Below are 22,789 nucleotides of genomic sequence, written 5' to 3'. Positions count from 1 at the left end.
ACAAACAAAAAAAAAAACTAAAAATAGAACTACCATATGACCCAGAAATCCCACTATCTTCGCAACGGGAGAGGCCACAGCAGTGAGAGGCCCGCGTACCACAAAAAAAAAAAAAAAAAAAAAAAAAAAAAAGGCTTCTTTCACTTACTGGAAGGACAGGCTGATTCAATCTTGGAAGGAAAATCATTAAGGAGGTGGCATGCACTAGAAAAATGAATGGGTTTTTAACAGAGAGTGAAAATTATTTGTTGGGAGGCAGAATAATCTAATCCGAATATAATTTCGATATGAATAAGGGTTGTAGGAGATGAAGGAGGGAGCATGGGAAGATCAGGGTATTTGAGGAAAAGCAAAGAAGCCAGAGATCCTGGAGGAGAGTGTGCAAGGTAAAGAGGATCCAAGGTCAGGTCAGAGATGTAATAGGACAGGGAGGAGGGAAGGATGTGTAAGTCACTGGAAGGACTTTATGAGGAAAGTGTGAAGCTCTTAGACGCTTTTGCGCAAATACTAGAGATAATTCTCACTTTACTGCTATGCTGAGAACAGACTATCAGGGATCAGGGATGTGAACAGGGGGACCAGTCAGGAGACTATGACAATAACCCAGAAAGAGATGATGATGACTCAGACCAGGGTAGCAGCAGAACTGGTGGGATTCTTGTTGTTTTTTTTTGGTAAGGTTTTTTATTTGTGGTGTATCATATATAAAGAAAAATGCACACATAGTAAATGTAGAACTCAATGATTTTTTTCTAACAAAGGGAACTGATTTGTGTAATACCCACCCAGATCAAGATATAAAACATTACCAGCAGCTCGGAAGCATCTCTCTGTGCCCCTTCCCAAGTATTATCTCCCCAAAAGTAACTACTACTCTGACTTCTATCATGAGATTAATTTGACTCTATTTGAACTTCATATGAACAGAATCACACAGTATACACGCTTGTGTGTCTGGAATCTTTCATTCATTATACTTGTGACAAGCATCCATGTTTTACATGTAGCAGTACTGTATAGTACTTCATTTATTCATTTTATTTTACTCTATCGTAGGTAGACATTTGGGTTGTTTTACCATGGAGATATTATGAATAATGCTGCTGTGAACATTTGTATACCTGTCCTTTAGTGTGCACTATGTTGGCATTTATGTTGGGTTTTTACCTAAAAGAGGAATTGCTCAGTCAGAGGGTTTGGCTTTAGTAAATTCTGCCAAAAAGTTTTCCAAATAGTTTTTACCAATTTAAAGAACTGGTGGGATTCTGAATACACTTGGAAGGTTGGACCAACAAAACCTTGTTGATTAATTGGAAAAGTAAGAGAAAGAGACTGCACAGGAATGACCTTAAGTTCTTTGGCCAGAGTCCCCAGAGAGAGGGTTTCTTTTTTGCCAGTGGCAACTGAGATGTGGAAGCCTGGAGGAGAAGATTTAGGGAGAGATAAGCACTCAGCTTCAGACAAGTTAAGCTTGAGATGTCTCTGAGTCATCTCTTGGTGATATCAAGCTGGCAGTCGGATATATGGGTCTGGCATCCAGGGGGTGGTCTGGGCTGAAGATACATACTTGGGCATACTTGGGCATCAAGATGGCTTTAGAGTATAATCATATAGAGTTAGATGCAGGACATTAGTATTAGTTGAGTTAGTGTAGACTCAGAAAAGTAAATTATAGATGGAAGTTACAAACCATTGGGATTTCAAAGTCTGTGTTTTGAACCACAATGTTGGATTGCTTTCAAAATGATTACATGTTCTCTGTGCCCTAATGATGTGGAATGTATCTCAGGAAACCTGAAGGGACTTTATTAAAATTATACAATTGACAACTTATATTAAACTGGTAAAACATAACATTTTTACTACAAAAAATAAAGAAAATAAAAATCAAACACAGCTTACTGCCTAAGGGATAACCAAAATCTGTTGTATTTCTTTCCTGACTTTTTTTCTTAGAATATTTGAAAATGCTGGATTCCACCAAAATTCTATCAAAATAGCCTGTTTATAAGGCAAAGCTTAATTTTTTGCTTTCCATGGCAAGGGAGATCACTATCTTGTCAGAGTCTTAAGAAAGTTTTTTTGTTTTGTTTTGTTTTTATAGAGGGACGGGGGTGGGTGTCGACATATAATGTGGAGATGTAGTTTAAGAAGGAAGTTTCAGGGCTCCCCTGGTGGCGCAGTGGTTGAGAGTCCGCCTGCCAATGCAGGGGACACGGGTTCGTGCCCCGGTCCGGGAAGATCCCGAGTCTGCCTGCCGATGCAGGGGACACGGGTTCGTGCCCTGGTCCGGGAAGATCCCACATGCCGCGGAGCGGCTGGGCCCGTGAGCCGTGGCCGCTGGGCCTGCGCGTCCGGGGCCTGTGCTCCGCAAAGGGAGAGGCCACAGCAGTGAGAGGCCCGCGTACCGCAAAAAAAAAAAAAAAAAAAAAAAGAAGGAAGTTTCAATGTGAGGTGTGCAGATGATTAGATAAAGATAATGATATAATAGTTTAGGATTGAGAAAGAAAGCAAGGCAAGGATTATGAAGTGAGAATTTTGAAGTCTTGGATGGTAAACAGTCATTTGATACTATCATTCAATGTACATGTAAAAGTTTTCTTTTTTTTTTGAGCAGAATTCCTGAAATGAACAGTGAAGTATTTGAAACTTTTCCCTCCTGGGCAAGAGCTTCCCGAACAGGGAAGTCAGGTTAATGTTTTTTTGAGTGTGTGGTTTTTTTTAATTTGTTTGTTTGTTTGTTTTATTTTTGGCTGTGTTGGGTCTTCGTTTCTGTGTGCGAGGGCTTTTCTCCAGTCCTGGCGAGCGGGGGCCACTTCTCATCGCGGTGCGCGGGCCTCTCACTGTCACGGCCTCTCTTGTTGCGGAGCACAAGCTCCAGACGCGCAGGCTCAGTAGTTGTGGCTCACGGGCCCAGTTGCTCCGCGGCATGTGGGATCCTCCCAGACCAGGGCTCGAACCCATGTCCCCCGCATTGGCAGGCAGACCCTCAACCACTGTGCCACCAGGGAAACCCCAGGTTAATGTTTACAGTAAGCCGTATGGGTGTAGAAAGTCTTCAGTTCTTAGCATACATTGCAGGTAACTGAGATCACATTGTGTAGAAAATTTTGTATATTATGTTCTTTTTATTTACTTTCTGCCATTTTTCTATGTCTTCAAAATCTGCTGTAAACACCGGGTAAAAGCTGCGAAGTTTTATTTCACAAATTTACCTAAATTGAGTTAGTTATTCTGTTGAGCCCAGCTGAGTTATTTCCTGTTTTAACTTACATAAATAGCACAGGGATGAATTTACTTATACACAAAGATATTTCTGATTTGAGATTGTTTCCTTTAGATAGATCATTTGAGGTGAAATTATGGGATCAAAGAATTGTAGTCGCATCTTAACACGAATGTGGTTTTTTGATTTTGTTGTGGTTCTTTCCAGATCAGCTCCAGTCACATCGGTCAAACCATCTCAGTGTGCAACCTCATTCAAGTTCACTCTCCCTATGGGTATTTTATCTTTTTTTTTCCCCATGCACAAAATAGTTTAGATTTTCTGCCAAGGGAGAAAAAAAATAAGGCAGATATTTAGAGCTCTCTGTATATATGAGCTTGCTCTTTATTCTCTATGGCTCCAAACTGTCAGAATTTTAAAAGCTAATACAATCATGCAACACATTTACCAGGAACAAGTTATTGAATTATCAACCCTCATCAAAAATGATAAAATAAGTAAATCTGCTGACTTTCCTCAGCAATCACAAACAAAACAAAACAAAACAAAACAAAACAAAACATCTTAGGGTCTCACTTAAACAAATAAACCCCTGTGAGTTTACTTGTACACAGTATATAAAATAGGTTATGTGGCGCTTTAGAGAAAAATGCACATAAATGCCCAGTTCCCAGTTGGTGCTGCGTTAATGGGAACACAAATGAAAGCCATGTCTGTCTGTCCGCCTAAAGGCACAGCTCAAATTCCACCTCCTACTGGAAGCATTCCCCTGAGCCACAAGACACCGTCTAGAGGCCTAGAGCCCATTTTGCACTCAACATCTTTTTCCTTGATTAAAGTTACCCATATGTGTGAAGAGCCTCCGTTAGACTATGAATCCCTGGAGTCCCTGCAGTGTTCCTATTTCGTTCACGTTTGTGTCTCCAGCACCTTATAGGATTTGAACAAAGAGATATTTGTTGAATGGGATATAATTTTGGATTATCTGCAGTTTGAGATTTTCCACACCATTGCTCCCTTCTGTCAATGTTCCTAATCCTGAATTTACAGATAACCCAAGATAGTGTTAGATCAGCAAGTCTTAATTATATAGCATCAGGCATCCCAGTAGGAGAGAGGGCGCAAAGCAACTTCACTGGACCATACTTCCTCACTGATTTCTGTGACTTCAAAGGCTTTCCTTGAGGGGATGGTGGGAGTCAGGTTGAGTGAGGGTGGGGGAAAGCAGGGAAAAGAAAACCCTCAAGTGAGGCCTGAGATGGGAAGAGGTGGGGTAAGGGAAGTTTGCCTAAATGTTCCACAGCTCCCTTAGAAATTGCCCCTGGGAAGGGGAAGGGGGAGGGGAGGGGGTGATGGCTGGGAGCCAGGGAGGGGATGGTGAAAGGCTGACAGATGGAGTGCTCCCTTTGAGGGCTCTCTAAGGACCAACCGTTGCAAAGCTACACAATGTACAGAAGTAAATCAAATTGAGGAACATGTGCACTAAAGAAGGGGAAAGATGGGAGGGGGAAGAGGGTACACAGTAGAGAGGGGGCTGAGAGAGTGAAATGGAGACCCTCTCAGAGCCTGAAAAAGGGGGAGCAGAGCTGGTTAGGGAGAGAAAAAGGAAAAGGAAGCCAAGTCTTGGGAGGCTACTGTTTATCTGGAACAGTTGGGGAGTAAGGGGTAAGATACGGACAGGGAAGGGTCATACAGCCAGACTATCCCAAGACCTCAGGGAACTCGGATGGGCATTTCAATTATTCTCACATTTACGTAAGACTAAATTTTCAAGACCACCAATGGGTAACTGGGGTGGGGGGGAGGGGAAGCAATATCCAGAGAAAGACTCCATCAGCATCCTAAATAATAGGTGGCAACTCTCCCCATGAATTATTGTGGGAGGTTCCTAGAGGATAGCACAGTGGTTGGTTTTAGCCTGGCCTCAGCTGGTACCCACAGAAAATATTCAGAGCCTTAATTTAGCCTTTAAAGATGTTAAATCCCTTCTAGCCTAGGGGAATAAACACCTCCCACCCTTAAAGCTGGATTTGGGCTTCTAACTCCTAGATTCATCTGGGTGAAGGTGGGAGGAGTTGGGGCTGGCTATCAAGAGGCTGAGCCTGGGGATATTTTTTCCTGTGGTCACTGGATGGGGTAGAGAGAGGTTTCGTCTTTGTCTTTGCTTTTTAACCTCTCCTCTCTCACCTCACCTTTCTCAATTCTCATTTTCATCATCTTTTATTTATAAAGCCCCCACCCGCCAATACCTCCACACCCCTCCAACTCCCCTCATCATGATCCTTTTGAGCCTGGGGAAGGTGTGGGAGTCTTTACCTCTTTGATGGTGGAGTAAACTAAAATGAACAGGGAGAATTAAGGTCCTCAAAAGTCCAGGAATGAGCAAGTTTGGAGCTTCAATGTAGAGTGTGTGTAGGGTGACCAAACAGTGTACATTAAAGCTGGGATATTTTTAAATGTGAAAAGAGTGCTAAAAATAATTAACTGGTATTAATCGTTCTACACCAGGTGCAAATGGCAACTGTACTTGCAAACTAGAATTTATGGTCACCCTGGATAGGAATAAATTGGCATGTAACCCTATAGTTGTGTTTTGCCTCTGTGTGAGTGTGTGTGTGCACATGTATGTGTCTGAGGGGAGGGCAAGGGTGGGATGTAGAAACTGTTCAACTTGTCACAGAGAATCTCTCTTTTGTGGTAACTACCTAGGACTGTTACTTCCCTTTATCTAACCAAAATGACTCCTTGGAGGAGGTGGAGTATTAACTTATTCCATTTTCATTCAAATCATCCTCCTGGTGTTTAAGGATTAAAAGGATAAAATAATAATAAAAATAAACAAAAGGGACATAGCAATAAGCAGGCTTTCAAAGTACAGCATTCATTTCCTGGCTGTGTGATCTTGGGCAAGCTACTTGTCCTTTCTGTTTTGTTTGCTGATCTATCCCCAGGGTCTATTGCATGTAAGAAGCAGTCAAATACTTATTGAAGGCATGAATTAAGGGATCTCATTTTCCTCATCTGTTAAAAAAAAAAAGTGATAACAATAGCTCCCATGCCAAAGAGTTGTGGCAATTAAATGAAGTAATGTAGGTAAAACTCTCAATTTAAGGTGAACATTCCGAAAATGCTGGCTGTAAGTATTTCTAAAGGAGATAATATATGCAGACCACTGATGCAACAACGGTATGGTAGACACTTTGCAAATGTGTTTCCTCCTTTATTCCTACCCTTTCCCCACACTATAATTCTGGTATATTAAAATACTCACCTTTGAACCCCCAAAGGGCTTCTGTATTCTCTGTGTTACCTGATTCCCTGCCTTCCTAGCTCATACCAGGAACTGAAGTGTCAAGAAATAAAGGGCATTTTGGAGGAGAGAATAGGAGAGCAGGAGGAAGGGAAAAATGTCTGAGAAGTTCAGGCAGAATTTTGTGGTTGAAAACCACTTATTGTAGAAGCAGAATGCCAGAGTTTGGGAACTGGGCTATGTGGCTGTTTCCTGTGTTCTTTTGGTATTTTCCCTTAAAATTAGTGGGAGAAAGAGAAAATTCCACCTGGAAGATGAGTTCCCGGCTGGTGAGTATACAGCCTGCTTCTACGGCTAGCTTCCACAATGGTCTTCTTTCAACACTCTGGTTGGCTCAAAGGTTTTATGTTTTATTTTCATAAGACATGTTAGTCTCTCTGTTCTGAATTCATAAAATACTGTCTGAGAGCATGAGATCTGGGACAGAGTGGGACTCAGAGAAGGCCAGATGAGTGAGGAGTATCCCTTCTATTGTAGGAGCTTCTAGGGACCAAGATGCGACCATCTCCTCATATTGCATTATCAGCTGCAGTGCTAAAAAGTCTCTCCTGAAATTGAATCTCAGGCAAGTGTACTGTGGGCAAAACATGATTCTTCTGAACATGCCCTGAACAATGGGGAACAAGATGAGAATGTCTTTCTGCCAGGTGCTTCAGTCTGAGACAGCAGAGAGGCCACTGTTAATCATTCTACTTTGTGTCCCTCCTGGAGCATCTAGGGGATAGATTCTGGATATACAGTAAACGATCAGTTATCTGCTTCAGGAAGGCAATATGGTGTAGTGGACTATTTGTATCCAAATCCCAGTACCAACATTTAGTACGCCATCACTTCCAGTGTGACCTTGGGCGAGTGATTTAACCTTTATGTATTTGATCAGTTTATTTATAAAACAGAGATAATAGTAATAATAATAATAATACCTCATAAAGCTGTTGTGATGATAAAAATAATACATGCAAAGCACTTAGCCTCTAACACATGCTAAATGTTCCATAGGGACTAGCTATAATTACTACAGTTAGGAATTAGTTTCTTCTCGTTGACTTCTACCCACTCAATTGATGGATGCTTAGGAGATGTGACATGATTGGAGCACTGGCCTAGTGGAGCAGACCACTGAAAGCTACTGTGGATGCAAGGGGACTGTCTCCGTAATGGTGCAGTGGCCACTTAGAGTAACTGAGCTTTGTTCCACTTAGAGTAACTGAGCTTTGGCTGTGATCTGAGACTGCCAAGGGCAATGCTTTCTTTGGTCCTCCCAGAAGACTTGGTGTTATTCATCTCATTACCCTAGTTTTCTTCCAGTAGTATAAATTAAGGCTGGATTCTTAGGAAACCTCCACTGCCCCCACCAGATATTTCTCAGGGCTGGATTGAAGCCTCTTAAATTCAACTTATAGTATGCTGCTAAGACCAGGCAAATGTTCCTGGGGCTGAGTGTATGAGGGCAGAGTTGATGGGAACTAGTGAAGCAACCTTTTCATGGAATAGTCATACCACCATATACTCCAGAGTCTGGGGTTGGGCAGGGTGGGGCGGGCGGGGGGGGCTATAAGATCCTTCAGAAAAATAAGTTTGGCTATTAGTGGGGAATGGGACTTTAAAGATAGCATGTTTTAACATCAATTTTACTTTCACAAGTTATATATGAATACATTATACTTGTCTAAAAAGAAAATCTTTTTTTGATACCTGCCTGATCTCAATCTATTTTATCTCAGTCCTGAGATATTCTGAAAAGAAGACAAACTGTTACCAGTTTGTGTATATCTATTATTTAATGTATGTGTGTACATATTAAAAGTTAAGTGTATCATGTTGATACACAGAACCTGTATTTCTAAAAATCATTTTACATTTTCCCCCACAGCATGTTAATACATAAAGTACATTTCTTTATAGTATATATACACCAACCCATGCAAATTAAATAGTATTCCGTTATTTGGCTAAACCATTGGTTATGTAACATATTCATAAAGTACTTTTTCGCTATTAAAAACAATACTACAATGAACATCTCTAGTCCATACATGGTTCCTTAGGCACATATGTAATTATGTTAGACATGGAGAGGGATTCCCTGGCGGTCCAGTGGTTAGGACTCCGTGCTCTCACTGCTGAGGGTCTGGGTTCAATCCTTAGTTGGAGAACTAAAATCCCACAAGCCACGCAGTGTGGCCCCCCAAAATAATAAAAAAATAAAAGTAGATTATATTAAAAAAAGAAGACATGGAGAAGTGGAGTTTCTGAAATATATATTTATATAATTTGATTTTCTGCCTCTGCCACTATACTGAAAGTTGGTTAAGAATGAGAAATTTTAATTCAGAAATGAGAGCGCAGAAATAAACCCATGCATATATGGACAACTAATTAACGATAAAGGAGCAACAAACATACAATGGAAAAATGATAGTCTCTTCAATAAATGGTGTTGGGAGTAATAGACAGCCACATGCAAAAAAAAAAAAAAGAAAAGAAAAAGAAGTAGACCACTATCTCACACCATACACAAAAATTAACTCAAAATGGATTAAAGACTTGAATGTAAGACCTGACACCATAAAACACAAGGAAACATAGGCAGTATGCCCTTTGACATCAGTCGTAGCAATATCGTAACTGATATGTCTCCTCAGGCACAGGAAACAAAATAAGAAACAAATGGGACTAAGTCAAACACAAAAACTTTTGCACAGCAAAGGAAACCATCAACAAAACGAAAAGACAATCTACTGAATGGGAGAAGATATTTGCAAATGATATATCTGATAAGGGGTTAATATCCAAAATACATAAGGAACTTATACAACTCAACAACAGCAAAAAAAAAAAAAAAAAAGATTAAAAACGGGTGGAGGGCAGAATAGACATTTTTCCAAAGAAGATATACACATGGCAAATAGGTACATGAAAAGCTGTTCAATATCACTAACTATTAAGGAAGTGCAAATCAAAACCACAATAAGATATTACCAAAAAAGTCTACACATAACAAATGTTCGCGAGGATGTGGAGAAAAGGATATGGGAGGCAGATGGTACAGAGCTTTCAAAGGTGCAGAAATTTCCCAACAGATTACAACAAATGGAAGTACTTTTTTGTAGTTGGAATGAGTCACTCTGTATGCCCTGTGGATGCTCAAACGTACAGGCCTTGAATGAATGTGTGGGAGGAGGTTGAGTCAAATGTTCTTCCCAAAAGAGACAGGAATCTGCGGGTACACCCAAGACTATTACTTGGTTTCTAGATCCACTTTTTTTTAACTTTTAAAATTTATTTATTTGGCTGTGCCAGGTCTTAGCTGTGGCACGCAGGATCTTCATTGCCGCGTACAGGATCTTTTAGTTGTGGTGTGCGGGGTCTTTAGTTGCGGCATGTGAACTCTTAGTTGGGGCATGTAGGATCTGGTTCCCTGACCAGGGATCAAACCTAGGCCCCCTGCATTGGGAGCGTGGAGTCTTAGCCACTGGACAACCAGAGAAGTCGTCTAGATCCACTTTTGTCACGAACTTCGTTTGTTACCTTATTCAAACTTGGGGACACAGACTGCACGCTTTTGAATGGGCTAGTGTTATTCACCCTCAGAGGGGAACTGTAACATTTAACTATGTCATCACCGCCGAATGGAAGAGCTGGAAGGAAGCCAAGAGATCATAATCCAACCTGGTTATTGACTGGTGATGTGAGGCCCAGAGAGCTCACCATACACAAAAATTAACTCAAAATGGATTAAAGACTTGAATGTAAGACCTGACACCATAAAACACAAGGAAACATAGGCAGTATGCCCTTTGACATCAGTCGTAGCAATATCGTAACTGATATGTCTCCTCAGGCACAGGAAACAAAATAAGAAACAAATGGGACTAAGTCAAACACAAAAACTTTTGCACAGCAAAGGAAACCATCAACAAAACGAAAAGACAATCTACTGAATGGGAGAAGATATTTGCAAATGATATATCTGATAAGGGGTTAATATCCAAAATACATAAGGAACTTATACAACTCAACAACAGCAAAAAAAAAAAAAAAAAAGATTAAAAACGGGTGGAGGGCAGAATAGACATTTTTCCAAAGAAGATATACACATGGCAAATAGGTACATGAAAAGCTGTTCAATATCACTAACTATTAAGGAAGTGCAAATCAAAACCACAATAAGATATTACCAAAAAAGTCTACACATAACAAATGTTCGCGAGGATGTGGAGAAAAGGATATGGGAGGCAGATGGTACAGAGCTTTCAAAGGTGCAGAAATTTCCCAACAGATTACAACAAATGGAAGTACTTTTTTGTAGTTGGAATGAGTCACTCTGTATGCCCTGTGGATGCTCAAACGTACAGGCCTTGAATGAATGTGTGGGAGGAGGTTGAGTCAAATGTTCTTCCCAAAAGAGACAGGAATCTGCGGGTACACCCAAGACTATTACTTGGTTTCTAGATCCACTTTTTTTTAACTTTTAAAATTTATTTATTTGGCTGTGCCAGGTCTTAGCTGTGGCACGCAGGATCTTCATTGCCGCGTACAGGATCTTTTAGTTGTGGTGTGCGGGGTCTTTAGTTGCGGCATGTGAACTCTTAGTTGGGGCATGTAGGATCTGGTTCCCTGACCAGGGATCAAACCTAGGCCCCCTGCATTGGGAGCGTGGAGTCTTAGCCACTGGACAACCAGAGAAGTCGTCTAGATCCACTTTTGTCACGAACTTCGTTTGTTACCTTATTCAAACTTGGGGACACAGACTGCACGCTTTTGAATGGGCTAGTGTTATTCACCCTCAGAGGGGAACTGTAACATTTAACTATGTCATCACCGCCGAATGGAAGAGCTGGAAGGAAGCCAAGAGATCATAATCCAACCTGGTTATTGACTGGTGATGTGAGGCCCAGAGAGCTTAGATCACTCATCATGGCTACACAATTAGAGGCAGAACAAGGTTTAAGAACGCAGGTTTCCTTACTCCCAAGCTTTTTTCACCCCACTGCATCACAGTGTGAAGGAATGAAGGACTTTGCAGTTGTAAGGGAGGGTTATTCAATTTCCCAGTTTCTAGACTGTTCAGAAACTCAACTGACACCTCTGTTTTACCCCAGTCGTTATTCAGTAGAGAGTCATGTCACAAATCACTTTGCTCCAACCTGTTTCACAATTATTTTTTGACCCCGTACCACTTCCCTACTGGAGCACGGAGCTTCTTGAGATCAGGGACTGTGCTTCCTTTACCTTCTGCCCCCATCCCTAGACCACCCCCACCCTGTAGTAGTCTTTGGAGAATAGCTTTAAGATCTGCTCAAGTTTTACCCAGAATATGGGCAGCCTGAATTCTCACTTTCTGGAAGTTCACTGTCCTACTCTCCACAGTCCCTAATTTATGGCTCCAGACTCCGTTTGTTGGTGGTGTTGGTTTTAATTCAGCAAAAGCTAGCCGTCTCCCGAGGGAAGGTGAGAAGGAAGGACATCTGGGGATCTTTCAGAACAGGGTATGCGGCTTGCAGCCCAGCACCCTGGGGCCTAATGTCAGGCATTGGTCCCTGGTCCTCAGTGTCCGGTCGAAGAAGGCAGTTTCCAGCCCCCTTAGGGGCCCTGCAGGCTGGTCCCCTTTGGGGGTCGGGATCACTGGGAATACTAATTAATTCATTAGTGGGGTTGATGGATTATCAAGCTGTCTCCTGGCAGAGGGGCCTTGGGGGAGGGGGGGAAGGTAACAGATTGCTGCCCATAAATCTGCCTGTTGCCTCGCTTCTCTCTGCTTCAGTGGCTCCCAGCGTCAGGCCTGTGGGCCCGCAACTGAGCGCTGGTTGCGTTTTCTCCGCCCAGCAGATGGTTGTAACAGGTTAGCTCAGAGCTTTACAAAAAGCGGCAGAGAAAGAAGGAACGGCTGGGGATTGGCCCTCTGGCCCAAGAACCGTGTTGGGGGAGGAGAAGGAGTACAACTGCCCTGCATTCAGCCACCACCCCGTACTTCTGCTGACAGCATCACCACCCCTCCCCCACCCCCGCCCCTTTCTGCTCTCTCCGAGTTGAATAGCCAAACCCTATAACCGTCCAGGAGCTGTGATTAGGGTGACCCTGATGAAACCGATTCCACTCCTCCCTCTGAAAAAGGCAACTCTTAAAGAAAATTTAAGAGTTTGCCCTCTTCGACGCCCTGCCGAGGCTGCACGTGCAGGCACACACACTACACACAATTGAACGTGTTTTGAGAGCTAATCCTATTGTGTCCAGTCCCTTACATCTGTCAGAGAAAGCAAGGAGCCCCACAGAATGTTCTGTCCCCACCCTCATCTTTGTCTCAATATGTTCACCTTTCTGCTAATCCACTACTCCTCTCTGCCCTCTGAACATTTCACCGGCAGGATCCTAACACCACCAGTATCATCAACTCTCAAACATCCATGGAAGTCGCTTCAAAGACACAAACAGGGGATCAATCCATCCTATACATACTCATTGCAGCTGTATTCTAAACACAAATTACTCCGTAGATAAATCTCCTCTGGCTGAGCTGTAGATTCTGATTTCGTTTTTAGAAATCCACCATTCCTAGCATGTGTAATTTAATGACTCTGAGAATGAAGTTATTTTGCTGAGCGGATATTTCCTGGATAGGGATGCAAAAAAGATTTGTAAAAGCTTAGAGATTTTCCTATGAACTGAAAAAAAGTATTAATTTCTATTTTCTGGTTTTCTGGGAAGGACAAGAGTCACATGACAACTATATCAGAATTTTTAAAAATATTAACTATTTTAAACCTAAGGTATTCCTTTCAACTTTACTGGCAGTAAACTATCTTTTGTTTTAACCTTTTGCACATTTCCCTTCAACAAGGCATATTTACAACTCTTCATCTCTATCACACACATGTGCTTACATTGGTAAAGTGATTTCCAAAAAGCCTGGAGGATTGCCTTCAAGTCAATTTCAAAAAGAGGTTGAGCTTGGACCCAGAATCCTGTCTTGCTATTGATGGAAAAAACTGAAGTGATGAGGTCATTTTACAGACGTGAAAATTGATGCCAGAAGTAAAGTTGAACTATTAAAGATCATGCAGCCAATTGCTTATCCAAGCACCCTTCCCTTCCCTCCTCAGAATCACTAGAAGATTGCAAAATACTTTACACCTTAAAAAGAACTCACAATTATGTATTTGATCTTCGTAAATTTTTACACAAGGTAGTATTCCAAATTTGACACTTTGACACTTTCCAAATTCCACACTTTGACTTGGTAGCCTGGTCCACAGATAGCTATGTGTCATAAAGCATATACATGTATTTTCTTTAAATCTTTCCAGATGTAGTTTTCTATTTTCTCTTCTAGCAATTTTATCTTACTTCAAAATGCCCCAGGAGTTTTAGGAATTATTTGACCCTTCTTTCCTTCCAAGTTCATTACCAATCAGGTGAACTTTTTCTACCTGAATGCTTAATGACATATTTTTGAAAAACAATAGCGAATTCCAATTTGTAATTTGGGGAGTTAAGTGTCCTTAGAGTAAAAGATTTCATTCATTTGCTTTTTGTTTTTAAAATTTCAAACAAAGAGAAAAGTTGAAAGAACATTACTATAAATATAGATATAGCTTTGTCTATATTAAAATGAAAGGGTTTTTAATGGGAATGGTTGACAGGTTAGAAAGAAGGGAGAGAAAGATTCTTCTTCCTTCTACTTTTAGAGTTTGGAAGGTTTAAAGCCAAAGACTCCAATCCACATGTGTAAGGTAACAGTCAGTGATGTTGTGTCATGGGCATGTATCTTTCTCATTCTTTGACTCTTCAGACGTGGACCAATATTTTTATTTGCCCTTATTAGCTCTTATTACCTCTCAACTTCAGCAACTCTCCTCCCACATTCCCTTTCTACCAACCTCTATCCCCATTTAAACCAACCAACCAACAAACAAACGAATGGCTAAGCAGGACCTGACCAGAGGAACCCTTTGAAGTGGGCGTGTCTTTCAGCTGTGGAAAGGGAGGAGTTAGACTGCGGGCAGTATCACCCCTCCCTGGACAGCTGGGAAAGCAATCAAAACTGCTGCAACTCCGAGAGCCTCCGGCCAGAGCGCAGGAGCTGCCCAGAGGCTGTGGTCCTGAAAGCTCCACTCCAGGGAACTAACCAGGGAGAGGAGGTACTGAAGACCAACTAAACTAGCTGCATCAGCCCAAGGCATCCTGGAGGAACATACAGAGCTCCAAGGAAGGAGTAGAATAAGTAGCAGTCAGAGGAACCAGACCCGGGGGCATTCCTAAGAGGCAGTGGCCGGGTTTAACATGGATCGCTAAAAGCACCTCCTCCTATGATCTGGATGGTCAGGGAGACTTGGCTTCTCTGAGTCTCCTCCAGGACACAGATTCACAGAGTTCACGCCAGGGACTGCCACTGACAGAGGTGAGCCAGCGGATGGGGGCGGTATGGGGACTACTAAAGTTTCTGTGGGTAGTTCCTGCAGACCTAGAGAAGTAGTTGGTGTGAGGTAAGTCTCTTCTGGGCCAAATAAGGAGGGAGCAGGATTTCGGAAACTTGAATAGAGAAGCAGAGAGAGTCAGAACATTTAGGGACAGATATTAAAATGGTAATAATGTCACGAATTCCCATAGCACCTGTCACTCAAAGTGAAACTCAGATACTCTCAATCATTTTTATAAAATAGAGATTACATATTATCCTCTCATTGCTGTCAAGCCCATTCTTCCATTTTATTAATGCTGAAGAAAAGGGCCAAAAAGTTTAACTGCTTTCCTGAGGTGGCTTGCCAAATATGTTGAAAGAATTGACCTAATCCACCACTCTGCTTACAGTTTTTTTGGCTCGGCAAAGAGTGAAGGGGGTGGGGTGGGGAAGGAAATGACAATAGCAAAGGGAATGAGAAAAGATGTTGGAAAGCCATGGGGCATATTCTCGCCATTGCCCCCATTTTCTCTGCTAAAAATCCTTAGACATTTGGCATCAGTGGTGGATGCCACTGGGACCTTTCCTTTTCCTCAGCTCTTTCAGATGGGAAATCAGAAGAGAAAGATTGTCCGTATATATTTTTGCCTCTCGTCATTCACCCACCCCTAAAAATGTGTTCAGAAAAATAATAATAAGTGTAAAATGCCTCCCTCATTTTTTGACAGAGGGGCCAGAGATGAAATGCTGAAGAACAAGGAGGGAAAACTGAAGGATTGAGTAACTGCTGTTTGCAAAGTTCACCGTTAGGATCTGAGGCTATGAAAACTAAAGTATGACATGTCTATGCTGGATAAGGGGTGTGTGTGTGTGTGTGTGTGTGTGTGTGTGTGTGTGTGTGTGTGTGTGTACAGGTATTAGTCAACAAGGAAGGTGGAGCGTGTAAAAGTTTGAATAGGAAGAGCACAGAACAGCCTAATGGCTGTTTCCAGGCAGCACAACTTATGAGCACCCTGGTCTGCATTCTGTCTTCAGTGCAAAGACTTTGTAAATCCAAGCAACGCATTCAGTCTCTCCGATCCTAAGATTCCCTAGAAACTGGGCTGAATAGTCCCCTTCCTGTTGTATTTAGGATTTAGTCATAGGATCAGGAGGTGAAGTTAGTACAATCAGCTTTTAAGAGGAAACACACTGTCTAATCACCACAGACACACACGCAAAAGCTCCTCACTCACTTCTTCGTCAATTGAAACTTCTCCACAACAACTCAAAAATTAGTAAAAGTGTAGGATGAATTCCAGGACAGCCCCACACAGTAGTAATGCCCAATGACCTCAGCCCTAGTGATGAAAGTATTGGGTCGCCATAATCATTGCCTCAGCAAACATTTTTTCCAGAACAGATTTTTTAAAAATGAAAAACATGTGGAAAAATATTTTGAATTTGAGAGAATTGGCTAAACTTAAAATTCCACAGAAGGATCCTAAAGAAAGGGGAAAATTCTGTTATAAAGTGTAGATACATAAGGAAATGCAAATTCCAAGATTAAAAAATAAAATGAGCTTTATAGGATCAGAATGTGTTTGGGGGTTGCAGGGGGGCCTGTATTGTGCCTCCAGAGCCAGTATTCATTGACTTTTGTCATACTGGAATGTGCTTCATGTATACTTTGAGAGCTCATTTCTTTTCTAGGAATTGGGGAAACCTAAAAATGGTGTATCAGGATACTTTGTGCAATAGTGCTATAGACTTTCCCATACAGCTTCTATCAAACAATTGCCAACCCTTACATTTACATAATAGCTTTACAAAGTACTTGCTTTCATAAACGCTTCTAAATGAGACATGAAAGACAAAAATATTATTTCCGTTTTGCCCCAAGGGTAAAATAATTTTTCTGTGCTCATATAATAAGTGAGTGATGGAACAGGGTTTCAGTTTCATCCTTCTTTCAATACACCTCTGAGTTGGTTCATTAACAGGCTGAGATCCATGGTAGAAATGGGTACCTGTTCTAGAGAGAGCCAAGTTGGTTTCCTTGATCAAAACTCAGAAGTGCATCACACATACTTTCAACTCTCAAATCGAAAACTGGATGTTTATCTTTTTTTATGTTTCTTCCGCTAACTTTTTAATGCATTGAAGATATTTAGGTGGAAAAAGTCAAAGGAAAGATTTTTTTCTTTATCTTTGAGGAGTCCTAGCTTTTACTTCTATTTGAAAGACTCTTCATTTTTCTCCTCTGAGCTCTGGCTCCTGATTCTGGTAGGAAAATCTTATCCCCAATATTGTTTAATCAGAGACAAAAGGAAAAATGTCCAAGTGCCAAGCATGGTCTGTATTCCACCAGAAACTTCATGACCCTGAAAATTCATGTGACTGAGGAGGAGTCCAGCCAACTGCTGTCTCCCAGTTATAAAACAGGATGCAAGAGGTTAACTTCCTTCTGCAATATGGTGGAAGAGTTTTAGTCAACCCAGTAGAGGCAGCTGATAGAGCTCTGTTTCCTCACCCTTTGTAACAGAACAGGAGCTTTCATATTTAATTTCATTAGGAGGTTGGGGGAGTGGGTTTATCAGGGAATTTTTTGAAATGGCTGTTGAGATGGAGCCATTGGCTCTTGCTGGCATAAAATCAACATTAAACATAGAGTGTAATTACACCTATTTTGTCCACTTGGCCAGAAAATCTCATGGTGAACTTTAGGAACAAAATACCTAACGCTTACATGGCATTTACAATGTCTGACACTATTCAAAGTCTTTAAATGTATTAGTTCATTTTATGCTCACAATAATCTGGTGAGGTAGGGCTATGATTATTCCTATTTTAAAGAGGAGGAGACTGAGGCACAGAAAGATTATGAAACATGCCTAAGGTCACATACCTAGTAAGCAAATGAGCTGAAATTTGAACTCAGGTAATCTGACTCCAGGGTCTGTGCTGTCTAGCCACATTGGGGAAAAGGGAAGGTTATTAGGCAATTATCAGATGATCTTCTGAGCCAATCAGAGGAGGTTCCATACAGATAAGAGGCACAGTAATTAATACAGTCTCCTTTTATTATTCACCCATGAGAAATAATTTTTATTTTTGAATAAGCAAATGTGTGAATGAGTTAGATAAGAAAACCCAAGACTAAACAGAAGACTAATATGGATAGTGTTTTATAGCATTTAAAGTTTCCAAAATCCTTTCTCATATTTTTGACTTGCAAAACCACATAAAATATATCGTATCCCTATTTTATCAAAGAGGAAATGAAAGACCAGAGAGCTGATATAATGTGTTTGAGACCAACAACCAGGAATAAGAAGAATTGGGATTAGAATGTGCATTATTCCAGCTTCCATGCTTTTGAAACTACACTACATATTCATGGGATTCCCTCAGAGCTAATGGACCAGTACCTATGGGAAAAGGGAAAGTTAAACTGGAGCCATCTACATCCTTTCCATGGTTAGTAAGAGAACAAAGATGAAAACTGGTTGCCTTTTATATTGTTTTAGCCAAAGTCATTTGGTTCTTTTCCTTTATACCTGCTGTAAATCTGATTTGAAAGCAGCTCTTTGACTCTTACAGAAACCATCACATTGCGTTAAAGGCAAAGGGTAGTCTACTCTGTTCTCTTAATCTCACTTTGTGATAGATGTGAGGATTGACAGAGCTTGGCTAGTGTCCAGAGGTACGGAGGTGGGGATGATAAAAAAGCTCAAATGCAGAGGCTAGGTTGGTATTCAGTTTCAGGGGCAATTCAGGCTACTCTCCTTTCCTCTCCTGCTCTCCTTTCCACACATGTACGTATGACCTAGTGATAATGATGACAATGAAGAGGAGATGAGAGAAACAGAAGGAAGAGGCAAAGGAGAAGGAAACAGAGTATAAAAGGAGGGGGGAATAAATGAATGAAAGCCACAAGAAAACAATTTGAAAGAGGAAGGAATCCTGGAATATGAGAGTTAAAAAGCAGAGAACACTTAAACTAGCCTCCCTTTGGATGAGGATCGTTTCCTGGTGACTTGCTCTACTGATCCATATCTCCTGAAGTCAAAGTGCCTTTCTTTCTTCCCCATAGCTGTGATGAAAATAAAAAGGAGGAAAAAAAGCATAAAACCTAGTATTTGGAATCAAAAGAACTGGTGTTATGTCCTGCTCTACCTGCTGTATGTCTTAGCATTTCCAGTACTTAATTTACCTGACCTGCAGTGACCTCGACTATAAAATGAGCATAATAATCCCCTTTTCCCTTAAAGTTTTGCTCTAAGACTACACAAATGTTATTATAATGACGTGTGGAACATTAGGTTTCCCAAGCCCACTCCATCCTCTTTGGCCTCAGAGTGCACCTGCCTCTGAAAGGTCTGTGTTACTTTAACAGAAAGTTAATTAGGTCTTTCACCCTCCCTCTGGATATCTGCCTGCGTTAGAAGTGCAGCTCAGCACACAAGCTCCATCATCCATATTAAAAGTGGGATTTTCTGACTTGGCCTGGCTAGCCAGTTGACCAATAGGTTCCAATGTGTGTTTTCAATCAAGCTGCTTACCCAGGAAGCCTTATTAAGTGAGTAAGTCAAGCTGACATGATTTCCGTGCTGATTAACATGAACCTAGGCTGCTTTTGCAATGCAGTCACATTAATTATTTATAGGAGGTAAATGAGGTTACAAGGAAAACAAGCTCAGATTACCAGAAACAAGTCAAATCATATATTTATATTTTTAAAAGCTATGTGCTAATTCCTGCATTCATTGATTTGAGGCTCAAGCCTCAAGGATCAAAAAACATTTATCATGCTCTCCCCTTTCTCATATACAAAGGTGATGGAGGAGTTAACATTTTGAAGACTAGCTGATGGAACTGTGATGCCCCAATGGAGTTTATTAGATACTTTTATTTGGCAAATTGTATACCTACGAATCTCTCAACAAATCTCAAAACAATTCAGGCTCTTCCAGAATTAAATGCAAAATATTGACTAAACCACCAGTCTCTTTTGGTTTTCAAATAAGTTTTACAATTGCAGATTTTTCATAGAAAATTCTGACTAAACAGTATCTGTTAGGCAAGTGAGTTAGTCAGACTATTTGCATGTTTGTCTGAAATAGTCTGCGCTATGTTTGCAGTCACTATGTTCTGTGAAGTTTAAAATCTGTTCCAGATTTTCCATTTTTAATGAAATCTTATAATAGTTGCACTAAAATAATCTTAAATAGGTTTGGCAGACTTCTGGCTTGCAATTCGAGCTGCTGCTGTATTCTTGTCTGAGGGTGTGAGATGCGTGTTCAATGAAGAGTTCTCACTTTTAACATATGCGTGGATTTGAAAGATAACCAGTGGTGACCTCCTCTCTTTTCCTGATCCTTTCTAGACACCATGTTACTAACACCTCTAACACCACTAACACTAGACAGACCACAGGGTGCTTTCTGAAAAACAAAATGCTCTTCTGGTGATGGTGAGAGAAATATTTCATGATCATGTTGTGTACCAGCACAGTCAGTAGGAAACAAGGGATGTTATGAGTCAGATGTATACGTGTCTCTAAATAGAGATTGAGTAGTCCTTTGGAGAACATGTACAAAGTCTGAATGATCTCATTACAGTTTTTCATTTATTTTGTGGTATAGTTATATAACTGTTTTCTCATGTTATTGTTTGATATTCTTTTAAAATTTTGCAATATTAGAATTATTATTTACATATTATTTAATTGTAACTACTTTAGCATCTTCTTTCCCTTTCAGAAGTTTCTCTATTTGGACAATAATTTATATGCTCACCTTAGCTATTTCCTTTTATGATCTGAATTCTGGGAAGAAAGAAAAACATGTTTCGAGTGGTATATCAGTTATTTTTGCATAAAATATCCATGAGATAAAGAACCTGAGAATAAAAAGAGTTGGGTATTGACTCTGCAATGAATAATCAAGTCAATTTCCTTTTCCTATAGTTGATTTTCTTATAAATGCTATAGTTAAGTGAGTGTCCTGGGCATTTATCTGAGTTTAGATTAGTTATTTAGAATGGAGAACTTGGGCTAGATAATTATAAGTTGAATTCCAATACAAATTCTGTGCTTTACATCTAAGACATAAAAAGAAAATTTAGTTTTAAATCAAATCAGATGTTCACAGGCACTAACCATTGCTGTTTCCTTTTCCAGAGTCTGGAAATGGCAAAAACTTATGTGAAACCCAAGGAGATGACAGAGTTGGTCAACACACCATCTTGGATGGACAAAGGTCCGGCTTCTCAGAATGAGATAAAGGAGGAGGAGAGAAGACCAGCTGCTTATGGGATGCTTGGCAGCTTAGCTGAAGAGCATGACAGTATTGAGGAGGAAGAAGAGGAGGAAGAAGATGGGGAGAAGCCTAAGAGAAGAGGTCCCAAGAAAAAGAAGATGACGAAAGCTCGCCTTGAGAGATTCAGGGCTCGAAGAGTCAAGGCTAATGCTAGGGAACGGACCCGGATGCACGGCCTGAACGATGCCCTGGACAACCTGAGGAGGGTCATGCCTTGCTACTCTAAGACCCAAAAGCTCTCCAAGATAGAGACTCTTAGACTGGCCAGGAACTATATTTGGGCGTTGTCTGAGGTCCTAGAAACTGGACAGACACCTGAAGGGAAAGGCTTTGTGGAGATGCTCTGTAAAGGGCTCTCTCAGCCCACAAGCAACCTGGTGGCTGGATGCCTCCAGTTGGGCTCTCAGTCTGTCCTCCTGGAGAAGTGTGAGGAGAAATCTCCTATTTGTGACTCTGCCATCTCTGTCCACAACTTCAACTATCAGTCTCCTGGGCTCCCCAGCCCTCCTTATGGCCATATGGAAACACATCTTATTAATCTCAAACCCCCAGTATTCAAGAGTTTGGGAGAATCATCCTTTGGGAGCCACCCACCTGACTGCAGTACACCACCTTATGAGGGCCCACTTACTCCACCCCTGAGCATCAGTGGGAACTTCTCCTTGAAGCAAGATGCCTCCCCTGACCTGGATAAATCCTACAGTTTCATGCCACATTACCCCTCTGCTAGTCTAAGCTCAGGGCATGTACATTCAACTCCCTTTCAGGCTGGTACCCCCCGCTATGATGTTCCCATAGATATGTCCTATGATTCGTACCCCCATCATGGCATTGGGGCCCAACTCAATACAATCTTCACTGATTAGGGCAGTCAGGCCAGTATTTCAGAGGAAGATGTGGAGACATTTCCCATAACTCAAGTGGTTGAGCTGAAGACTCAGTGACCTTAATGGAACCCTATAGCTACATATCAAACAAACATATCAAACAAAATAGTCCCAGTCTGTTTACACCTTCCTACACCTGTCTCTCTTTTCTCATCAACTTCTCATATTGTATTGACTCCTTTATTTGGGGTCTTAAAGTGAAATTATCTGACTCTTTACAATCATGTGAAAATACAACAGAAGCCCTGGATCCTATCTTAGTGGTGCCAAGAACTCACTGAATGATCTATGCCAGTTAATTTTTCATTTCTGGCCTCTGTTTACTTACTGGTAAAATCAGTCAATTGTTCTAAGTCTAGATAATTTCTAAAGTCCTTCATAGTTCTGAAATTCTGTGACTTTGGTGATCACTCCTATAAACTTCTTGAAAGTGGAAGGATTGAGGAGTAATAGGAAATGGACACCGTGCGTGGAATGATCAAATGGAATTGCCAAAGGAGCACCAGTTGCGTGTCTCTCGGGGACTTGATGATAGGACTTCTTTGCATTTATCTAAAAATAGCTTCCAGAGGCTAACATTCTAACTTGGCTGTCACTGTGAATAATGTTCTTTAAGAGATTAGCTCTATTTCTTGTTGGGCTGAAAGCTGAACATATCTTCCA

General features: G+C 41.1%; 1 protein-coding gene across 1 annotated transcript; it reads left to right on the top strand.

Moving 5' to 3' along the window:
* Window positions 1–20,998: 20,998 nt before the first annotated feature.
* Window positions 20,999–22,105, top strand: NEUROD4 (neuronal differentiation 4). The gene has a single exon (XM_007125697.2). It carries the CDS (start codon window positions 21,062–21,064, stop codon window positions 22,103–22,105), a length of 1,044 nt encoding a protein of 347 aa, XP_007125759.2. The 5' UTR covers window positions 20,999–21,061.
* The last annotated feature ends 684 nt before the right edge of the window (window positions 22,106–22,789 follow it).

This window comes from Physeter macrocephalus, chromosome 6 (assembly GCF_002837175.3).
Source record: "Physeter macrocephalus isolate SW-GA chromosome 6, ASM283717v5, whole genome shotgun sequence".
Classification (NCBI taxonomy): domain Eukaryota; kingdom Metazoa; phylum Chordata; class Mammalia; order Artiodactyla; family Physeteridae; genus Physeter; species Physeter macrocephalus.
The sequence above is the reverse complement of the archived record's forward strand: the minus strand, read 5'-3'. Positions and strand labels throughout refer to the sequence as shown.

Coding starts and splice junctions, on each gene's coding strand:
- NEUROD4 (XM_007125697.2), top strand. CDS start 21,062: ATGTTCACAGGCACTAACCATTGCTGTTTCCTTTTCCAGAGTCTGGAA.